At 37.7% G+C, this 23709-nt stretch overlaps 1 protein-coding gene across 1 annotated transcript in view; it reads right to left on the bottom strand.

Moving 5' to 3' along the window:
• The window catches only part of LOC131040968 (peroxisome biogenesis protein 22), a 62513-nt gene that overhangs the window by 5337 nt on the left and 33467 nt on the right, over positions 1-23709 (bottom strand). The window contains exons 4-5 of the mRNA XM_057973937.2: positions 10763-10819; positions 10573-10674 (exon numbers count right to left, since the gene is read on the bottom strand). Of these exons, the coding sequence (XP_057829920.1) occupies positions 10573-10674; positions 10763-10819 (159 nt within the window). The remainder of the gene's footprint in view (positions 1-10572; positions 10675-10762; positions 10820-23709) is intronic.

Here is a 23709-nt window from a genome sequence, read left to right as displayed (position 1 = left end):
TGCTAGATGAGAGCAAATATCTTTCTCATCAATTTCTTGGCAAACTAAAAGATAAAGATATTTTAAATTTATTGCAAGAAAATTGGGAAAATATTGGGGTAGGGTAGAGTCAGGCTAAGGGAAAAATCAGGAAAATTGCTGCAAAAAAACTTACCCCTAGGTTTATATGCAGACAAGGAGCATACACATGAATATATGCAGACACTGAGCATACAAATGAATATATGCAGACACAGAGAATACACGCAAATACACTTATTGTTAGATCCCTTCTCATTGACTAGAATGCATCCATTGATTTATTTATACCCTGCAAGCTAGCTGGATTAAGTAAGAAAGAAAGAAGTGTTTGGATCTGCAAAAGGCCAGTGTATTGAAGGGTTTGTTAGGAACTAGGAACGTGAGCCGGGAAGGGGGCCTAACCCCACCTTGCCAATTATAATCCACTTAGAGCCAAAAAGAGGGCCTAACCCCCCCTTTCTGCTCCCATCTGCTCCCATGAGCCGGGAAGGGAGCCTATCCCCACCTTACCGCTCATAAGCCACTTAGAGCCAGAAAGAGGGCCTAACACCACCCTTCTGCTCCTATGAGCCGGGAAGGAGCCCATTCCCACCTTGCCGCTCATGAGCCTCTTAGAGCCACAAGGAGGGCCTAACCACACCCTTTTGCTCCCATGGGCCAGGAAGGAAGCCTATCCCCACCTTGCCGCTTATAAGCCATTTAGAGCCAAGAAGAGGGCCTAACCCCACTTTTCTACTCCCATGAAGCTCCTCAATTTGTTAACATTTGTTTGCTCATTCTAATTTACCCCAAAATTTTCCCTAGTATTCAATCACAATAGGGTTTGGAGGAGGAAGTAGGTCCGCCCCAAGCCATCCCTCAACTAAGCCCAAGAGCAGACATTCACCCTCTTGGCCCCAATGGTAGGCACATCAGACATCTGCTCGAAGTGGTCTACTTAGTGGGGTGCTTGTATCTGTTTTCCCTATTCATGCTCCATCCCTTTAAGTCTATAGTCAATCCTCGTAGAGATGGGAGAGGAGATCATAATAGGTGGCTCCCATAATCTACCTAAGTTCAAGACCGGATAATCACCCTCTTGGCCCCAGTGGCAGGCACATTGGACATCCATTCAGGGTGGTGTACCTAGATGGCAATTTTATAATTGCTCCCCTTACACCTCCTTCCCTCCCCACAATATTAATTATTAAAGCTATTATCTATTTGATATAGTGAATCTAGATCTGATGTGTTACAGGTCTGATCCCAGTTCGCCTTTGCTGCTCACAATGATCTTTCCTTCGATCTGTATTGGCATTTTTGTAATGATCGCTGCAGATGCTTCAATCTTCCTTGATTGCTTATATATATTAGGAGTCAATCTGCTCTTGTGAGTGCTGATGCTGATTGATCTCCTTTCCATGATAATTTATGCTCATAAGGTCAATTTTGAGTCTTGATTTAAAACCAAATACTTGGAGATATATAAGTCTGCTGACTATTTGTATTAGTTCTGAAACTGCTTATAGCTGAATCTGTTCTTATTTGGCTCCATGTCTGATTCCAGATCAGAACTTCCTGATATGCATATTCTCCCCTTCCAAATCTGCTCAATAATATATATATTTTCATATGCCTACTGTAAAAATGTCTTTATATATCTGCTGTAATAATATCTTTATATGTCTACTGTAATAATAAATTTATAAGTCTGCTGTAATAGGACATTTATGTCTGTTGTAATAGGCCTGCTCTACTTTTTAAAATCTTCCTTCTAGCTGTCTTTCTAATCTAGTTCGATCTTTTTTGCTTGATTCCTTTCTGTTGCCCTTTGGCTAGTTTGCATCAACTATGCTCTGTCCCTGGGGCTGGCAGGCACAGTGCTCTGATACCATTTGTAATGTGCCCATTTTGGAACATTTCCAATTTTTGCCCTAAAACAGTAATTTCCAAATTACAGTGATAACTACATTAAATCACAAATATAAATTTATCTAAAATGATGAAATATTATTATAACATTCAACTTAATAATTCTATGAATAATTCTAAAAAGAGAACGTATCTTGATTTTCTGCTATGTCATTACTGATTTCATAATAATTCCTTAATGTTGACTCATCTTTCTCTCCCTCAATAGATCCTTATATATGATCCAAATTGCTGATATGCTTATTCAATTCTCAATCCCCATAGCCCTTTAAGTCTACAACAATCTACTCATAAGTCTGAAACAAGTCTGCTCATACAGCTGAAACAAGTCTGCTCATAAGTCTCAAAGCGAGTCTGCTTTTGAATCCGAAACAAGACTGCTCATAATGTTTGGAATAAATCTTCAAAAATTTTGCTCACATGGGTTCCTTAGATCTGCTCCAAGGTCTGCTTAATTCTGCCTTGAATTAGGAAAGATATTCAATTGATTGCTTGCCTCAACGATCTCCTAAATGACCTCTTCTTTATACCAATTATTACACCCTTCCACCAACAGTTGCATCTCCTCAAATAGGTCCGCCAAGGAGGAAAAATAATTTTATTTAAATTGAAACATGCCTCCAAAAATAGGTGCCAAACTTCATGAGGTCGGCCACCAAAGATATGTTATTTCTGATTTTTAATTTATTTAACCTCAAACAGGTTGGCACCCCCAAATTAATTATGCCCACCATTCTTTCCTTTAGTTGGGTCGGCCTTGCACTTATTTATTCACCTATATTTGATTATACAAAGTAGCGACTAGGGTTTTTGAATGCTGCGACTAGGGTTTAGGACAGGGCATGACATGTTCTGACCCTTATTTATGATTGAACTAGAAGAATTTGGGCATCTTTATAGTATAAGGATGAAGTGTTTGAAAGGTTTCGAGAACTTAAGTCCCTGACTAAAAATCATAATCACATGTTGATGGTATAATATGTCTACTTTATATTGGTGATCACATGTTCAAATGTGAACAAGGTACAAGGAAAAAACAATCCCATTGTGGAATGCTCCATTAAGCAGTGCCTTTTGAGTCTTCCCATGTTTCTATAATTACACTAAAGTCCCTTTAAATCTTAAAACAGTTAAGTCTCTTTGCCTAATTTCGGCCTTTTGATTTGGTTTTGAAACCATCGTCAAGCTCCTAGGTAAAAGGAAAAAACAATCCCATTGTGGAATGCTCCGTTAAGCAGTGCTTTTTGAGTCTTCTCATGTTTCTATAATTACACTAAAGTCCCTTTAAATCTTAAAACACTTAATCTCTTTGCCTAATTTCGACCTTTTAATTTGGTTTTGAAACCATCGTCAAGCTCCTCCAAGGTTCTCACAAGTCATCAGATACTCGATAAAGTCTTTTGGCACAATCAGTATTGGACTCGGTTCTTAAAACCTTTTTGTAAGCCATCAAAGTTCTCGGAATCTTGTGACTCTCCGAAAGGTTGACTTTCAAAGGCTCAAAGTTCTAAGTTTCTTCACTTGGCAGCATCTTCAATGGTTCTGAGAACATAGTCGAGAGACAACAAGGTTTCCACAACCTTTTCGGGCTTTGACACCAAACTAAAACCTCAAAAGTTTTGGTGATCAAAAGAGAAGAAAGTTATCAAAGCTTTGGAGAATTGTTTGTGAGTTTTCAGTTTTGACAACTCTTTTGGAAGCCGACAAGGTTTTCATAACCTTGCCAGTAGCTGACACACAACTCACAACTTCCTACAATTTCAAACTTTTCAAAGGCCCTCAAAGGTAAAGAGAAAGAAACAAACAAAGAAAAAGAAGTGAACAAAGGAGAACAAAGCGAAGACCAAATGAGGTTTTGAAACCTCTGTCGAACTCCAACAAGGTTTCGAGAACCTAGCAAAACTTCACCTCTTCATTCCAAAAAAGGCAATTTTGAAAAGTTGGCACCAATCGAAGCCACCTACCCAACATTGAATGTTGTCAAAGCCAAGTAGATGAATTAGTGCCATGGTATAATAAGGGAAAAGTGATCAAATTAAATCATTCGCAAGGAATCAAGGGTTTTGGAGCATGCAACATTGCAAAAACAAAATTGGGACCTAAATATTAACAACAGCGGAGGCAGAATTCAAACCAAAGATCTTCTCAGAAGCTATATACTGGTAAGTTTGTAGTCCTAGCACTCCAGTAGTCACATTGTTCGCTCATCTGCACATTTTACCATTTCTAGATCAAAAGTCGTGTACCCTAGCCATTACTCTACCAAAATTTTCCTAGAATCCAAGAACATAAATTTGAGCTAGAATTCAGTTAGGATGAAGAGTAAATATCTTGTATATGAGCACCTGTCTCGTTTAACCAATATGTTGCCTAAAATTGACGAGACAAGATTAGAGCATCTAAATTTAGGTGAATTCTAGGAAAAAGTAAATAGACAAAACAAAACACCAATAACCCAAAGGTTAGTAGAAAGTGGCCTACTTGAACTTGCCACTTCCCTATGGTTGTGCAACGCATGGACCTTATCCTTGAGTGCATAAACCACTACAATCCTGACACCAAGGAGATAAGAACAAATGTACAACAATTTGCTCATCAGCTTGGACTATTGGAGGTTGCTTCAGATTGCTGAAAAGATAAGTGTTTGCAGACTTTGACTTCATCCCAAGTGCAATTCAATGAAAAGAAGGGATATAGTAAAAACATTATTATAAGGGAATGGTTTGTTGTCCCCAAAAGAGGGAACTCTTGATTGCCCAAGAATTTGCACAAGTCACATTTTAGAGATGAGATTTCAGATATAGTTGTGCTACTAAGAGGTAATGTGACTGTTCATGACTTTGACGAGTGGATGTTCCTCTTTGTGCAAATTATTGTTGCAGGACAACAATATCTAGATAGGGAAACCCTCATCAGTGAAAGTTGCACTACATGATTTCAAACTTTGCTTTCAATAAATCTTTTTATATGTCTTCCTACTTCTTCTATGCACTAGCATGTACAAGACAATGGCCAGAACTTCGTCCTGTAGAGGTTTCTAATGATCAGATTCAAATATATGACAGTTGACTAGTACGCTGACCTTCAGTTAGAAAGGAGTTATCAAAAGTTCAGAAGCGTGAATTATGCATTCACCAAGAAACTAGTCAAGGAGCTACAAGGAGATTTGGGCCAAAGGATTTCTCCTCGGGCAATTCAACTAGCAAACAAGTATGGTAGCCATTTCATCTAGTTCCAGAGATTCACTTACATCAAAGTTCGGGGATATGACGGGCTTCCTCATAAGTTACCTAAATATGCTGAAGATAAGTTCGTTCTCATTGAGATTTGTAGACAAGTTGCAAAGGTAAACAAGAGGTGTGCTTAAAGTAAAAAGGCAAGTATCCAATTCCCGATTGGGCTTGGATACTACTCATGCCAGTCTCAGTTAGATGCTCTCAACATTGAGAGAGATATTGTCAAGTATTCCCATTTGATAGTAAAGACTTTGTCAAGAATAATCTGCAACTAGGTCCCGATTTCCACCATATACCTCACAAGGAAGACTGCTGAGCAGATTGTACTGATGATTATGAAGTCGGAGAAGAAGTTGGATGAGGATGACCTTAAGGCAGATTGTAACTTTCAGACTGAATTTGAATACTGGTGATGTTGAAGATGATGAATCTGACCTAGTTGACCCAATGTACACCAGTCACATTCAAATGCAGCCCATTGTGTCAATAGATTGGAGCCTCAAGGAGCCTAAGGACCTTGATAGAAGACCTGCTATTGTTCTAAAAAGAACACAAATTTGTCTTGCAAAGAAAAAAGTTGAGACTTCTGAAGTACAACCTAAGGGAGGGCAAAAAGCAAGAGGATAAAGCAATCCTAGTCAAGCAGGAGCCTCCTCATCAAGCAAAGTGACAAGTCCTGCCCAACACAAAGCTGCACCAGGAGAAGGTGTGGATGGGAAGAGCCTCTAGAGGAAGGGAATGGTCCTGTGAAGACATGTGGAGATGGTCCACCCAAGGACAATAGAATGGAGAAACAAGAAGAGACAGAGAAGGACGAGAACAAAGGAAAAGAGAAAGACAATGAACAAGAGCAAGAATAGAAAAGAACAATATCGGTTCATCTAAACCAGAATCATATCCCTCTTAGAATGTGACTCACAAAGCTACCTTTAAGGATAAATCTCCCCCTTCTTTTCCCTTTAACCAAGACACCACCGTTGAAGAGAGCCCTACATTTCTCATCTCTCAATTTCAGCCCAATACTCAAGCTACTGTACTTCCTCCTCTCCCTCATGGTTGGAGAATACATTGTCAAGAAAAGGAAGACAGTGCCAGTGAATTCACCAGAAGATAACACTGTAGGACAATTGTTGCAAAAATCCCCTAAGCCCAAAAAGTTGAAGACCACATTAAGGCTAATGGAGGACAGTGCTTCTGGGCACCTGTATGTAGAAATTGCACACCCCTCTACACAAAAGGAACCTGGTCAGGCTATGGTAGCTTACTATAATATGACACAGGTTGATTTGGGTCCCTCAAGCAGGGATGGGGATGTTCATAACTTCCAAGTAACGGCCTCAAGGTTGGTGGTGAGGACTGAGCATGACTAACAAGCCAAGGATGAATTGAAGAAAGATGTGGAGTTGCTCACAAGTTGCTTGAAGTCATTGGTTGATCCTTCACCCCAACCAATCAGCCAAGCAAGTGCTTCCTTTGACCCTAGCTCTAAAACTAGAAAGGAAATTGTCAACAAAGTGCAAAAGGATAGTTCTTATGCAAGAATTACCCAGGAATGGGTGAAAAATTTTTAAGACAAAGGGCCCCCTTTCATTGAGCAACTAAGAAAAGTTTCTGATGAGTTGAGTTTAGTGAGAAAGGCTATCGACAGTGAGATAGAAAATACCAAATAGGAAGAGTCCCTCTGGTTGCAGGCAGATCAAGAGCTCAAAGAAATCTTGGATATGGGTTTAGATAAAGCAGCAACAGAGTAGATTGTCCAAATTGCGGATAACCCGAAAGAGCGTCAAATTGAAAGATTCTTTCTTCAAGAGAATATCAAGGAACGAGGTAAGCTGCTAAGAGAATGCAACTATGTCCAAGCCAACCTTATCAAAGAATTTTTAGATATAGGATGCCAACTGAAGAATACAGATAACACAAGTGATGGTACAGCAGATGAACTAAAAGAGGAATTCCAAAAGAATATAGATGCAATTTCAGATGAGCAGACCTTCAATAGAGCTAATTTGAAAAAGTTGGCAAGAAATGATTCAGCTCTGGAATTATATGAGAGCCATCCGGCCAGCTTTATTGTGAAGATTGATAATATCCGTGGTAACAAGGCCCTCCAGAAGCTCAAAACCAAAAATGTGAACATTCCTCAACACACAGATTACGACTGTCACCCAAGCACTAAAACTTTTAGCCACATGTGGCAGCCTCTCACCATGCCCCTATGGACAGAGCTAATGTGGATCCACAAGACCTACCACCTCAGCATTAGCCACATGATTATTTTTGGTCTTTAAAACTTTGTAATGTTTTTAAAATTTATAAAACTTTTAATTACAATTCCTCTAAAGAATCGATTTCAAGACTCTAGTGGCCGTTACATTTAAAAATATCTAAGTATGTAATCAAAAGACATTTGAAGGGTTCAAGATGTTTTGATCCCCAACACATTGTAGTGTTTTAGTGAGACTCGATCAAGAGAAGGAACAAATAAAAATAAATTGCTCATTTCTTACAGGATTCACAGGTCTGTGCGCATGCGAAATTGAATGTTGTGTTTTTTATATTCAATTGCAAGTCTATGTGCTTTGATTAGTATCTAGTTTTCATTTTCCTGTGTAAATCTGATATCTAATAACTTGGCATTCATTTTCTTCATGGTGTGCTAAAATTTCAACCTAAAGTTATATGCCAGTCACTTGTATTTCAATCTTTGCATTGGGATACTTCGCAAAATTCATTTTATTTAAAATCTTTAGTTTCCAAACTGTTGACTTGGTGGTCAGCACCTCCTTCGGGGTTAGTGACATGGCTTAACCGCCTCCCGTGGATTTGGATAAGTCTGGCGTTTGTAGCAGGCGTTGATAGCTCAAGCTTTTGGCGCAACAGCAAACATACCTACAATTGGTATCAGAGCCTTGGGTCACAGGTTCGAATCTCGAGAGGTCTCCTTCATTCCGTCAGTGCGGAACCCTCAGTCGGTGCTGAGGGGGAGATCATTGACTTGGTGGTCAGCACCTCCTTCGGGGTTCGTGACATGGCTTAACCACCCACCGCATATCTGGGTAAGTCTGGCATTTGTAGCGGGCGTTGATAGCTTGAGCTTTTGGTGCAACGGCAAACATACCCACACAAACCTGTGTGTTAAATTGTTATTCTAAAAATTTTTAATTGTACTGAATCCCACAATCACATTTGCGTCATGACTATGAATGTATGGCTATGAACAGATGTTAGGGTGGTAAAGCTACAAAAACAGAACATATTTGGTAAAAAGGGCTTCTGACTATCACCCTGAAAAATACACTATGGATTTAAAAAAGTCTACCATCAGCTGAAAAAATAAGCAAATGAACAGAAGGGTTAAGAAATGCAGCAGTTCATGATGAATAAACTTTAGAAACATGAAGACTATTTTCCTAGTTATGCTTAAGTTAAATCTGGAATTATCCAAATTTAAACCATCGGCATGGCTTGCTACATATCCCAGTAACCAACATGACCCTAGAAATCCTCAAAATCAACTGGAAGGGGTAAGGTGTACACACCTTAATGAACAGTATATAGAGTAAAAGAAAAAAACGCTCACTGAAAGAAGAGAGACAGACCTATACTGACATTGTTTCATAAATAGACCAAGACTTTGTGAATAGGTCGGAATTTTTCATGAAACTCCCTCTCTTCTATAAACATTCCCATGAACCTACAGATTAGAGCCTTTTAATAAACCAGCATGATAGTGATCATATTTGAGTAACTCATTCCTACATATTTGGTTGTAATCCTTAGATACTGCAGATATGAGAAGGTGGGTGATTGTAATGCCATCACCTTATGTGAAGAGCTCCCTGGTTGGGATGAACACAGACCCTGGTGGTGAATGAGGAAAGCAAGAACAACTTTGAATCTTCTTACATTTGTCTCTGCTTTACAATATCATAAACCAAAGATGAAATCTGGAATAGAAGACTACATACAAAATTTTCATTATCAACCAACCCAAAAATCAAGTTTTCTATTTTAAGCAATCCAATTTACAACCATGAACCCTTCAGTGTTTGAATTTTATATAAAGACTAAAGGCAATACTTTAGCAGTTCATAACCCAAAAAACCATGTCAGAAAAAATAATGAGCAGCCCTAAGATTACTCCTAAGACAGCTAGGAAATAAGTGAAACAAAGCAAGTGCATCATGTACTTGTGGGGAAGATCACAATGTAACTAATTGAAATCCATAATGTTGAATGAGTGTGTTGAGTTGTTGAATAGCAGTAGCATGGTGCATTTATTGCAATGATGACCCAGGTTCAATACACATTGGATGTATACCCCACTTAAAGTGGTCTCCATGTTAATACTGCTTTGGAGGATGTGTATGAGGAATTGGCTTTAAACGAAAATTTGCACTAATGGTGATCTAATAAACTTTCTCGGCTCAACAGAATTCCGTACCATCACAAATAACATAAAAGCATAGTAGGTTGCCATTCTACTAACAATCATGCTTATGCCATTTAGCCAAAAAATAAAATATTGAATGAACACACTGAAGCCATTATGCATTTTGAATTTGTGTTTAAAGGTAAAAGGCTGGACATCATTGTGGAACTTCCAAAAACTAGGCCTGTAATACAACAGCAGGATACAATTCTTTTCCATGATAAGCTATCATATTAACAACTGAGTTGGAAGGACATACTAGGTATTAATTGGTCTGAGTCAGTTTCCATGTTTAGCATCCTTGAGACATATCATGCACCAATAGGTATGTCTCTATGAAACCCCCTTCATATAGGCATTCCACAAGAGGATTATTTTCAATCACCTTAAACCATTTTGACATGTACAACCCTGCCACCCTACAAGTTCACCATTATAGAGTATACAAGTCTTCACCATCAAGCCAACTCAGGATTTACCCTTGAGGATCAAACAAACCACACAGATATATGCTATAACATTATATCTTTAGAATTCTACATGGATGCAAATTCTTACAATCCAGTTCTGCATCATGTACTTGTACCAGTTTAATTACATATGTTTAATTAAAAAGATAAATTTGATATCGTAGACAATTTCAGGCAATTGACATGTTGAGCTTCGCCAAATTAAATTGCAGTTGAAATTATATGATAGCCTTTGTGGTCATACAGTGACACACCCTTTTTTGGCAGACTATTTAATAAAGCATCCTATAAATATGTAACTCTGTAGCTGTTCAGTCGTCAAAAAGTTTAACTAAACTAAAATGCTTCAACAATATATGTGCATTACAATTGCACAGCAATCCTTGTTATTTATTCTCACAAACAAAGTCCATGTAGCGTGAATAACAAGGCTGAGCAAAATGCATTAATAATAGCCAAAAAACTTCCCTTAAATAGAAAGAGAATATGTTAAACTTCATACCTCACTTTGGTCATCAAGAACCCTTGCAATTAGATAGAGATCACAAGATTTTGCAATCTCCAATAGGACATCCACAACTGAAGGCCTCACAACTGCATGCTTCTGTAACATACAAATGCTATCACCTTCTAGCTATTTCAACAAAATAACTTGTCCACAAAATTAGCACTAAAATGCAAAACCTGTCTACCTGCAGGTCTTCTGGAGTGGACTCCTCGAGTATCACACCAAGCAATTGACATGTAACCTGCAAGAAAATAAATGTACGGATGAAATACATAAAAGAATATTATTCCAAATAATGGCTTATTTTTGTAAAGTGTATCTTTCTTGTTTAATAAACTGAACTAACAATCAGAAGTAGAAGATTACATGCATGTGCTTTAATGACAAAGTTTACAGAAAAGTATAGTTACCAAATCCTGCCAAATAAGACCACATTCCAATAGGATATGAATTCTTTTGAAACACCAAACAAATCCAATCTGGTAGACATTCTCCATTATTTTTAAAAATTTCATTTCATTTCTACACAAACCCTGATCCCAACTGACATAACTTATTCATTATTAGTGTTTTATAATATTTTTGCAGATACATAAATAATTTTTGAGCCTGACTCTTAAATGTATTTTCTGGAATTCCCCATTTTTTAGTTTCCCGTCATTTTATACAAGTGCAGGCTTCCACAAACTTGGTAATATGGTAAATAGGCGAGAAAAGCTTACATCTCAGCCTGTGCACCAAGAGGCAGTGACTAAACATTTATAAACACCCCAGCTGTTTCAATTAAGTCCAGGTAACTAAGGAAAGATTTTTGTTGTTTGCAAAAACAAATATTAAGATCATAACAAAAAGGCTCTATAAATAAATATTAAAGCAGTTCACATGAAATGGGAATAAATTTCCTTTCTTAAAATATATTTAAAAAGCTGAAAGCTAAAATTATGAAAAGTCCAAGGGAGAATCCAATGAATTCTGGAAGATGCAGTTTACTCCCAGATTCAACACATTGTAAATGCTAATACTCACCCACAAACAAGTCTAGATGCATTTTCCAAATATGGAACAAGAATCTTTCTTATGGATCTGAGTTTCTTGTTAATGTAATAAAAAGACATACATCTGCTTTAAAACTTTTTAACAAATATACAGCTGACAGATTTGTGTTCTCATGACCAAGATCAATGAAAACTTACACATCATTCCATTGAATAGTAAAAATCACTCACGGGGCAAAGAAATGAAGAAAAGATTTATATCCATATAGGTTTCTATCCAGCCAAAGTGCCTCATTGTAATCAGAATCTTAAAGGATAAAGTACAAGTATCACCTTCCAATCATAATATGTGCTGCTTACAGTTTACAAACTGTTGTAGCTCTCACAGAAAAGAATCGTGATTCAGACGGGAAATTTCAGAAGCATGACAATGTAATCAGGGACTCAGAAACAGAGCAAAAAATATAAAAGCGTTTGAATCTTGTGTGTTGTACATTACCTCAAGTTTTTACCTAATTTTCCAATGTTCAAGTTAAAAAAAATTCCAAAAACACTCTCCAATTTTTCTGATTTGACTTGAAAGGGATCTCAGAGAATGAGCAAAAAAAATAAAAAATATAAAAACATTTTAATCTTTTGTGCCTATATGTACCTCAAGTTTTTGCCAACTTTTCCAATATTTTTCAAGTCAATGACTTTTTCCCAAATATCTCTCCAGTATTTCTGATTTGGCCTAGAAGGGGTGCCAATCACGTATGACTTACAGTGTTTTTCAAGTTAAGTAATCCTCCTATTATGTCTCCAAGTATGAGACACTAACATAATGCCATCCATGTGGATAATTGTAGCACCCAATGGATGCTTAGTACCTCAAACCATTGTAATAGGATGAAAGAAGTAAATAAGAAGCAAGGATGCCTAATACTTCATGGTCCCTTGCAAAACATGATACCTGAAGGTCACCACTTCTTGAAGGTATAAAACCAAGCAACTCTAATCAGGATATGGGTATTACTATCAACAGAAAACTTTTGGTCAATTGTGGACATTTACATAATTATCTCATCTTATCAACAGGAAACTAGAGATGAAACCCCTCAACCAACAAAGAGGAAACTTAATGCCCTGAAGGCTGAATCTAAAGGCGCCAAGCATAATCAAGGCTCATGATTGTGCTATCCATATTATACAAAAGATTCTTAAGACTGAACACCCTTTTATGGATAACAGGATGAAGGGGGAGATCCGAATGATATTGTATCGTTGGTATATGTTCTCTCTGACTGCTTCATTTAAGTACACTTCCTAAAATGATGAGGGAAATCTAAAAAGTACACTAAGGAAGATAGTCAACAGAAATGCTGATGAGCAGGAGATGCAAACTAGTCGTTGATTACCAACAATGTAGTTGTACATGGCAGTTGAAGTATATCTTAAGAATGCATCTGAAAACATTGACCCAAACACAATGACATATTACCACAAAACGTACAATGGAGAATCTTAAACATTAAGAGATGACTCTGCAAACTACACTCCCAAGAATGCATAAGCTGAGTGTATTCAAAACAGCTTGCATAAACGGAAAAATAATATTTGGGGATCAATTTTGGAGGTTAAATATCATAGCCTTAGTCTTACTAAGATTAACCACCATGTAATATCCTTTTTCTAGTCCATTCCAACATCCTTGGAAACCCCCAACGTTCTTGTTAAGCGCCAACATTATTGGGAAGGTATTTTGACAATGGCAGAGAGTCGTTGGAGGCAAGATGAGTACAATGGTTATGTTCATGTGCAGATCCAACATTCTGGAAGTACTCAACACTTCATGGAGAAGTGTATCATATTGGGAGAATGCCAACTTGCACATAGATCGATCTCCTACACAATCCGGATATTGAAATAGCATCTCAAATTTCTTACTTCCTCTATAAAGCTCCTTCCCCAAATCTTCATTATTGAATAATAACATGATTCACAAGCTATAATAATTCCCTAAATGGTCAATCCCTCTAAAGCCAAAATTTGAAATTGCTGAGCTAACCTTTAGACGTGTAGCCACTGACACTATCATGCAAACAACTAATCACTAACAACCGTTGAAACTAACATGCAACAGAAGATCTTACAACAAGGTATTATCTTTCCAATAGGCTGGCAAGATCACCAGCTCTGATACCACTGTAGTGTATTGAGCTATTTTGTTTATACTTATAAAATTGTTTGATGGAACGTCGCCAAAAGAATTATCTCGCTTTGAAATAAATAATTTTAAAATATTTGACAAAACAGCCATGACATCAAAATAAGCAAATAGAATCTTGTTGAGAAATTCACAATGGATAAATCAGCATGAACAATTTAGTATTCCATTACATTTTACTTCTGTTATTTCAAAGCAAGATAATTCTTCTGCTGTCATCCATAAATATAAACAAAATAGATCAGTACATTACACACCAGTTGACAAAGCCACATTACAAACCAAGGGAATCCAACTATCTTTGTAAATCCTGGTTAGAACTGTTGGTGTCTGTTTTATCATCTTCCAAACATTAGAATAAAATACCCCAAGGATACTCTATCCTCTCTTGAAAAACCACCGCTTATGTTAAGATTGCGAGAAGATCATATGGTGATTCCAAGGTCTATATGTGGGAACAAGCGACTTTAGTGGGATAGCTTGTTGGGTAGTGTATGCTGACAATCTCAAGGGGGACTTATGCTGTCAACTCATGTCATTTAAGCTGTACTCAGGCAGATTTAACAATTTATGCTCTGTGTTTTTTTAGATTTTTTGGTTTAGGACTTCAAAAAAGATAAAAAAAGACAAGGGTTTAGGAATTCTAACTATTGCTAGGCTATTTCTATGAACTCAAGAGACGGTAAAGACTGGGTGAAACTGGTAAATACACTTTGTTTCGCCACACTGGGACAACTACGCAAAGTGGGTGCAATCTTCTAGAGTTGTGCTCAAGATTTTCACACTTATGAATAATACCAACAATTGAACAATATTACTCAAAGCAAAAGTTAAGCATCCACATCAAAAACTCAGGCTAACTTTACACATTGAATGAAAATCATCCATCCAACAAAAGTATGAGCAATCACCAATCTAAACTTATCAATCCTTCATTCATCTAACAACTTCAAAGCAAATAACTTAAACAAATTTAATCTAAAGTGTTGAAGGGAATATGTAACCATGTAACCATTTAGCAATAAACAGATTTCAAGACAATACTGATAATGAACTTTTATTACTCAAATAGCTCTAAGCAACAATTTCATAAATCTCTCCACACTAAAATGAAATGAGAGAATGAGTTTATATAGAGTTTCTGAAAACAAATGAATGGTCAAGATCAATCTAAGATCAACGGTCAAGATCAAGACAACCTAACCCTAATTAGAGTTTCCCAAAATAAGATCCAAGATCAATTGCAAATGAAACAAGTGGCACAAGATGCTATCTTTTAGGATTGCACCCCCTTCTTCTGATATTCGATGAACCTGGCGCAATCTGGTCAACTTCCTCCATTGTGACATGTGGCAACATGTTGATCCTAAATTCTAATCCTTCCAAGCCATCCGCACATAAAGCAAAAGTGATTTCTCAGTCTAGTTCTTGCTTATGAAAAGCATCTTTGATGGACAGGAGGTTTGATGCCTTAGCCAAATTGCTCTTCAAGACTGGTCATGTGATGGCAAAGAAGATGTCTTGTGTTCCTACCTTCAGATTCTCCAATTGATGACAACTATAAGGGAAATCTTGTCCTGAACTGCCTTTATATGTTCTTCTATTCTATCGGCATCAACCTTTACTTTTTCTAAGACTTCATTTCGTGCAACTAGTGTCCAATGCCAACTATTAAGTCATAGGCAGCCCCTGCTTCAATTATTTTTCCATTAACCAATTCTTGTGGTGGGATTCCTTTCAACTCTCTAAGGCATGGGATAATTCTATCTTGGATATCCTAGATGTCGGCCCACACTTCTGCCATGTTTACAATCCCGGAAAGTAAAGAAGAGGTTTGTTCATATGCTAATAATATTCCTTCCATAAACGTGGTTGCTTCTTTCCTTATAATTTCCATCCAATCTTTAGTCTCTCTGGCTGTTATCTTTTCTTCTTCAGTATTTTCAGTGACTTCTTGCGAATTCAAGAGCGGAAGAGCTTCTGGATTTGCTTGATCAAGTGGCTTAGTAGTCAAATGCTGAATGTAATCTTTTAGGCACTCGACTTCCCTCTTGTACTCATTCTTCTTTCTACTTCCCTATCCAGTCTTGCCTTCATGGAAGCAACCGAATTGTCCAGGTCTTCTTTTACTTGGGTCTTCGTGCTTGGTCCCAAGTCATGAGGACCAATATCTCCCTTTGCCTTGTCTACCTTTGGCACTGCAATCTGTACTGTCCTGCATCCTATTTCATCTCTCTGGATGGTGGAAAACCTTCTGGCTGGCTTCTTTACTGCAGTTTGCTCTAACCTGGCTAAGAAATCAGCCATGTCATCTTCTTCTTGTTCTTCTACTACTTGTGTGTTTATTTTCAACCTTTCCTTCAGCCAATCAGGAACAGTGGGTTGCTCAATGCCTTCCATTTCTTGATTACCCTTTTTACACATGATATCCCGAAGGGCAGAAATCATTCCTTCTTGAAATTCACCTTCCTCGACATCCATTTCATTGTCTGACTCTAGGATCTTTGTGCCAGTAAGAGACGGTGGTTGTTCATCTTCTTGATGGACTGATTCTACATTCTCCTCATGGACTGGGGAGGGAATTTCCATCTCTGCCAACGACTGATCAATGACCAATATATCTATGTTTGCGGATGCGGCAGAATGAGACAGTTCTATTGTTTGCTTCTTTTGAGCTAGTCCTTCATTCACAACTGCCTTCATCTTCTTTTTAGCATCTTCAATTGATTTGGCACTTTGAGTTGCTTCCTCATTTGAAGAATATCCTTCTGCTTCACCCATCAGGTCATAAGTTAAGATTATATTTCCTCGTCTTAATCTATGACACTGCTGATCAACCCACCACCTGGAACATTTTATAACTGACCACATCAAAGTGGTCAAGTCTGCTTGCTCTGGTTCTGACCATTTGATAGGAGGAAGAGGTGCATGCTCATCAAAGCCAGGCTGAATGTAGTTTGCATTATCTTCCAGCTGATTAGGCACAATAAAGGCTTAGTCGTTCTAATCAAGCTTACTAGCAATCTGGAACATAGTCTTTTCCTGATGTCAAACTCATCTGCAACATTTGCCCAAAAATCTTCTAGGTTAGCTCTATGTCTGAATCTTTCTCCATTCACTGATTCAATATTGCCAAGAGGATCGAAATTAGCTCTGGATCAGTAAAAGGTAAAGGGATACCACTGCATTTCTAGCCTGGCACTTGCTGCTTGTGTTGTTGGATAAGACTCCTCCATATTTCCAATAAAGAATGTAGAGGTAATTGTTCCCTTCTGCCTTATTCTTTTGAAGCTCTGATATGTTTCAAGTTGCCTGAGAACTTCAAGTAGAACCATCCGGTTTATTGGGTAGATCGAAAGTCGATAAGGACGACCATCAAAACCTTGGACTCTTATGTAGGTGAATTTGGGAAACTTGATGAACCAGGATCCATACTTGCTAAGTAAACTTTTGGACTCAGGAGACAGTCTCTGATGAGTTCCTCCTTGTAATGTTCTTGTGATGTACATTAGGAATGCATCATGTGCTTGATAGCTCTTCTCCTTAAGCTGAAGCTGCGGGTAACAATCATAAGATTTAAATTCACCTTCACCATTACCAACCACACCTCTACAGATCAATTCGGAATATCTATAAGTACTAGCCAACAAGTAGATAATGTAGGAGCTCATGTAGAATGACTTTGTCCTCTCCAAATTTATCAACTGTTCGTGAAGGTTGTTACTGATTATGCGGGACCAATTGAACATCCAGACTCCTGACGTAATTTCATCTATGAAGTAGTACATCCATGTCTCAAATGGCGCACCCTTAGGGCTGCCTATTACTCTATTCAGCAATAAGATAATGTCAACATATTCTTCCTTGAAGTATGGGTGTAGCAGGACCTTTGGCACTTTCCCTTGGGGTCTTTTCTTTTCCAACCATGATTTGTTAACATTTGCCACACAAAGTTCAGACTGGGCATCATAAATCTTCTGGGTATCTTCTTTGATCTTGTAGGAGGTTTTATTGTAGTTTGGAATTCCAAACGTTTCTTGAATAGACAGCTTTGAAAGATTAGCTAAAACCCTCCCATCAGGTGCAATGATGTAGTGTTTGCACACTCAACCATCAGCTCAACACATTATTTAGCCAGAGGAAATCCAATTGCTTGGACAATGCCATTTCTCATCATCCGGCAAGCAATGGGTGTCGGCAAGTGTCCATCATGCCCGTACATTTTCTTTTTGAATTCTTCTAAATCCACATGTCCAAGGTCGGTGTCTGTGATATTCTTCCATTTAGATTTGATCTTGGATTCTTGCTGAACTCCTTTACTGGCAAACTTCAATGGTGCTTTTCTGGAAGGTGCTCCTTTGGTGGTCATTAACCTGCATAACACACAAAAATTCAATATTATTTTCAAGATGCTAAGTCTGATTTTTTATTTTTTATCTGAAAATTTCACTTTCAGCCTGTAAAAAAGTTAAATTTCTGCGAAAAAGAAGACTGAAAGTGAAGGGTTTGGCCAAGAAATTGATAAAATTGAGAGAAATAAGACACAATAATATAAGTGTTCAACCAATTTCAAATTTTATGTCTCAGAAATTGATCTTTGTGACTGAAATTCACCTTTAATTCTAAAAATTTGTCTTTAAATCAGAAAAAAAGCACTTAATTCCTTGACTTCAACACTTTAGAAAAGATTCACTTCTTCAAAATTTCTCTTCAAAAATCAATTTCCTCAAAAACCTGAGAGAGAGAAATTCTTCTCAATTGCTCTCCAAATTCTCAACCAGTGAGAATAATGAATTTGAAAGTGACTGGCTGAGAATATATAGAGTTTAAGGTTTTAAAACTTAGAAGCTTCTTCTTTGTGTTTTTTTGTTTGTTTTTTTGTTTTTTATTATTTTTTTTGTGTTTTAATGTTTTAAATCTTTCCAAAATGGAAAGTTTTATTTCTCTCAAATTCATCGTTAATTCAGGAATCTTCTAGAACTTTCTTTTAATTTCCAAAATTCTTGAATTAAATTCATGAATTTTTGAAAATATTTCTAAGTGTTAGAATTATTTTCCCTTTCGAAAATAATTCTAAGTGTTGGAAAATAATTTAAAAAAATATTCATGTGTCAAATTTTTATTTTCCAACCCGTTCGTTGATGTATCCTTGGTTTCGTGTGCAATTTTTGTCAAAATTATTTTTCTTCTAGCCATTTTTCTTTTTTCATCATGGCAAGTTAATTTTAATGTCTACTCTCCAAGCCTTGGGCGAATTTTCATGTCTGGATTAGGTATCTTCACATATTCCATTTATGCCTAGGTAAATTTGGAATGCCTGTGTTATTTTTATTTTTTTGGTACTTGATCAAATTCCCAAAATGTTTGGACAATAATGTTCTTTTATCCTTTGCTTGTGTTTCATTTGCCAAAACCTCTCGCTTTCCTCCCTCGTGTATACTTGGGAGAAGCCATACCATGGCACATTATTAACATATTGGGCGAATTTCACCTTTTATTTGCCATCCTCCTTGCTTAGGCAAAGTTGTCTTGTCATGTCAAGAGGGCAAACTTCACACTAGCTTGGACAATTTTTCAAGGTAGACTTTATGCTTTACTAGCCGAGGCGGACTTCAGATGTGCTTTGCCAATTGATGTTTTGCTTTTCACCATCCAACCTTGGCGGACTTTGAAGCTATCATGCCAATTTTATTTTAACTTTGTCTTATTCCATCATGGGCGGACTTTAGATGACATTGGACATGTCAAGTGTTTTCATCTTTCGTTTTCATGTTTTGAAGGATAGCTTGCTTTATTCATTCATGTCTATGTCAACTTAGCAGTTCTCATGCTATCCTTGCTTTATTTTTATGCTCTCCAAGCTAGGCGAACTTTGGAGTCTTGCTTACTGTACTTTGCTTTTCTCATATGAGCCTTGGCGGACTTTACCAACCTTTGGACAAGTTGCTTTATGCTTTAGGCGGACTTGGAAAGCTCTTTGCCAAGGCGGACTTGGCATGTCCTTGGACATTCCCTTCAAGTGCCAATGTAAGGTGGACTTCATGTTGCTTAGCCAAGGCGGAGTTCATGCTTTATTAAACATTGCTTTCTTTGTGCCTTGTTAACTTCATACATAGGTGGACTTTGAAGTTTGTTTGCCATCCTCCTAGGCGGACTTTGAAGACGCCTTGCCATCTTGCTTTGTGCTTCATTCCTTGGCGGACTTGGCTAACCTTCTTCCAAACTTGTTTTGTTTTTCCATAGGGTGAACTTGGAAGTCTATGTGCCAACTTGGTTGTGGGCATGTCTTGTGTTTATTTTAATCCTCCTTGCCTTTAAATTTTCCTTCAACTTCCCATGGACTTGACAAACTTAGCTTTAATTTATGTTTTTCCATTGCTAGGCAGACTTTGTCTTCCATATGCCATGTTTTATCATCCACACTAGGCGGACTTTATGACTTCATGGACAGGGCGGACTTTGAATAGGCTTGGATACCCCTTCACCTTGCCAAGGGCGGACTTGGAAGGAACTTGGACACATTGCCTTGGTCTGACTTTGATCATCTTGTGCCATGGCGGAGTTGGAAGAATCTTAGATAGGGCGGACTTTGGACTTCTCTTGCCAATTTTGTTTGTTTTCAAACTTTGCCTTGCTTTTCTTCATGGTGGAGTTGGAAGAAGCCTTGCCAACTTATGTTTTGTCTTTGGATTTTGATTGGCGGACTTCATGCTCCACTAGCCAAGGGCAGACTTTGATGTGTTTGTGCCATCCATACTTGCCAAACATCCCCTAGAGAAGGCGGACTTGGGAGAATGTTAGACATGTTACTCTTATGCCTTGGCATAATTGTCAACCTTGTGCCAATGTAGGGCGGACTTGGAAAGAGTCTTGCCAAGGCGGACTTGGAAGAGTCTTTGCCATGTCTCTCATGTCTAGCTTAATCTTAACCATATATAGGAGTTTGCTTGATCTTTGCTAGGAGTTAGTTAACTAATGGTAGGAGTTTGCCGATGCTTGGACATTTTGTCTTGGCTTGAGTTCATCTTTTCTTTGCCATGCCAACTTGGAAGATATTATACCAAGGCAAACTTTGAAGCTTGTTGGACATGTTCAAGGTGAAATTGAAAGGTCTCATGCCAAGGCAGACTTGGCTTACTTCTCGCCATGTCTTGCTTCCATGCTTGGTTTGAGAATGTCTTGCCATATGCCTTGGGCGAATTTTCATTTGGACAGCCATGTGCCATTCATTGGATCATTTTCCAATGTTATCTTCAAATTTGATCAGCCATGTTGCCATCTGGACCTGCCATGTTCATTTTTTATCTTTTGGAACAAAACCCTAGGTTCTTGCTTTTTTACACTTAAAGACGTGATTTTTCAATTCTGAAGACATGGGTACTGATCATATGGCTAATCTTTTGGAACAAAACCCTAATAAGGGTTTCCACTTGCTTTTTACCCTTAAAGACCAAATTTTCAAATTCTGAGCACATGGGTAGTAGTGATATGGCTTGAGGATCAAAACCCTAATCTCAGAAAAAAGCAAAAATTTTGAAGCCCTGCTTTTTATGCTTAGAGACAAGATTTTCAAATTCCAACATGGGCAAAGATGAAATGACTTGAGGAACAAAACCCATATGCCACTTTCAAAAAAGCAGAAAAAAAAAAAAAAAAGCAAAAAATTTCTAAAAATAGAAAATTGTCAGAAATGACCCAAAGCAATTGCAATCCTCGTCCTTAAGACCTTCTAAGCACTTTGACAACACTCATACATGATTTTGAACATGATTTCTCAACTTGGCTCGAGATGACCTCAGAAACTCAAACTCAAAACTCTCAAAAAATGGACTTGTGAAATTGCAAAGCTAGAACAAAAACCCTAAAAAGCAAAAACAAGGGGGTCCCCATCTGCGATGGGGCAATGTGTGAAATAAATCACAACAAAAACATGCTTGAAAGATCACATCACCCTCCACAAGCAGTCTAAAAACAAGACATGATGCAAAAGACCCCCGTTCTTCACTTACATATGCTATTGAATAAAATTCCAAAGAAACTCAGTGAAAGACACTCCTGTTTGAAGCCAAGAATACTGCTAAACCACTGGGAAATTTTGTAGACAATCCAAAATTGGTCAATGACAAACTTGTGGAGCCTCGTGATAAAAGTAATGCATATCTTTGAGATGCCAATATCAAGTGAAGGCTCTGCCAATTCAATACCATATTTGAGAAACTCCATTTTTAAGTCCTTCAAGATCAACAAGATTGTAAAATAAACAACATGAAAAATGTCTCTTGAAGTCAAGTTCACGGCTGCAAGGTAGGGTTTGGGCGCATCTACTTTCTCTCTCCGCCCTGAATTCATTTCCTCCCTAGAGGATGTCACTAACTTTTCCACCATGGCAATGCATTCCTATAAAGATGTTTTTTCCTCCCAAATCTGATGTCGCTAAGAAAACCCTTTGAACCAAATCTTTTCTGAAGCAACCACTACAAATGAACCCCTTTTTGATAGGGGCTGATCTCTTTGATGTCAATTTTTTAGATGAAGTTCTTACTGTTAACATCCCTTACGAACATACTGCAGATTTACTTTCAGACCTTTCAAAGCTGGTGCTGGTTGGCAAGTTTAAGAGTGCATGGCCCTTCCCAAAATCCCTTGAACAAAATTTTCAGGGTAATATTGATATGGCTTTATGCGGGGAGGCTTCTTTGTTGCCACCTTCTCAAAAAAGATATAGGTTTAATCTTTTCAAGTGGTCCACAGTTTCTTAGTTCCCGTGGACTCTACTCGAATTGAGGTCAAAAACTCAAGGTAATATTGATGTGGCTTTTATGTGGGAGAGGCTTCTTTGTTGCTGTTGAAATTTCAAAGCTCTGATACCATGTTGAATTTTCAAATGGCAAAGAAGAACACCTTCCTCCTTTGGTTAGTGTTGTAAAATCGTCAACTACAATCCCAGAGTAAATGGCAAACAAGAACACCTTCCACAAACGAGAGCTGCACAAATGAATGCTAGATTACTCAAAAGCAAAGAATACAGAATTACAAGATGAATTACAATTGTATAATAAGGTGCTTATAAAGAAAGAACAGAGCTAAATTTGGGAGAAATAAAGTGCAAGCATGAACAGCTAAATAAAGCTCAACTCTAGCTAGACGCATAAAGACTAAACGAGCTGCACAACTAAAATAAGCGCTCCTAAGTGAACTTAAGCAAAAAGGCATAACTAGTTGTTAAAAAACAACTAATAGCTAAATATGCTCTAACAGTCACTACCTTCTCAAACAAAGATGAAAAAGATTTAATCTTTTCAAAGTGGTCCATAGTTTCTTAGTCCCCGTGTACTCTACTTGAATGGAGGTCAAAAGCTTAAGGTAATATTGATGTGGCTTCATGTGAGCGAGGCTTCTTTGTTGCTACCTTCTCAAAAAAAGATGAAAAGGATTTAATCTTTTCAAAGTGACCCCTAGATTCTCAGTCCCTATGGACTCTACCTAAACAGAGGTCAAAAGTTCAAGGTAATATTCAAGCAGTTTTAAGTGGGAGAAGCTTCTTTGTTGCTACCTTCTCAAACAAAGATGAAAAGGATTTAATCTTTTTATGTGTTTCCTAGTTTCTCAGTCCCTATAGACTCTACCTCAACCATTGGAACCCGAATTTTGACCCTCTAGAAGAGGCCCCTTCCAAAGTATTAGTATGAGAAAGACTCCTTTTCTCCCTCTTCATATGTGGCGAGAAGGTGTATTAAAAGCAAAAAGGAACACTGTAGGTCTTTTAAGACATGAGCTGAACAAACACCATAGGTCTTTTAAGACATGAGCTGAACAAACACCATAGGTCTTTTAATCAATGAGCTGAACCAAAAGACAAGAATTATTGTAGGACAAATCTGTGTCAAAGTAGATCTGTTAGAAGATATTACGAAAGCTATTAATCTGAAA

Source organism: Cryptomeria japonica, chromosome 4 (assembly GCF_030272615.1).
Source record: "Cryptomeria japonica chromosome 4, Sugi_1.0, whole genome shotgun sequence".
Taxonomy (NCBI): Eukaryota; Viridiplantae; Streptophyta; class Pinopsida; order Cupressales; family Cupressaceae; genus Cryptomeria; species Cryptomeria japonica.
Note: the sequence above shows the minus strand (reverse complement) of the source record. Positions and strands in the feature narration are given on the sequence as shown.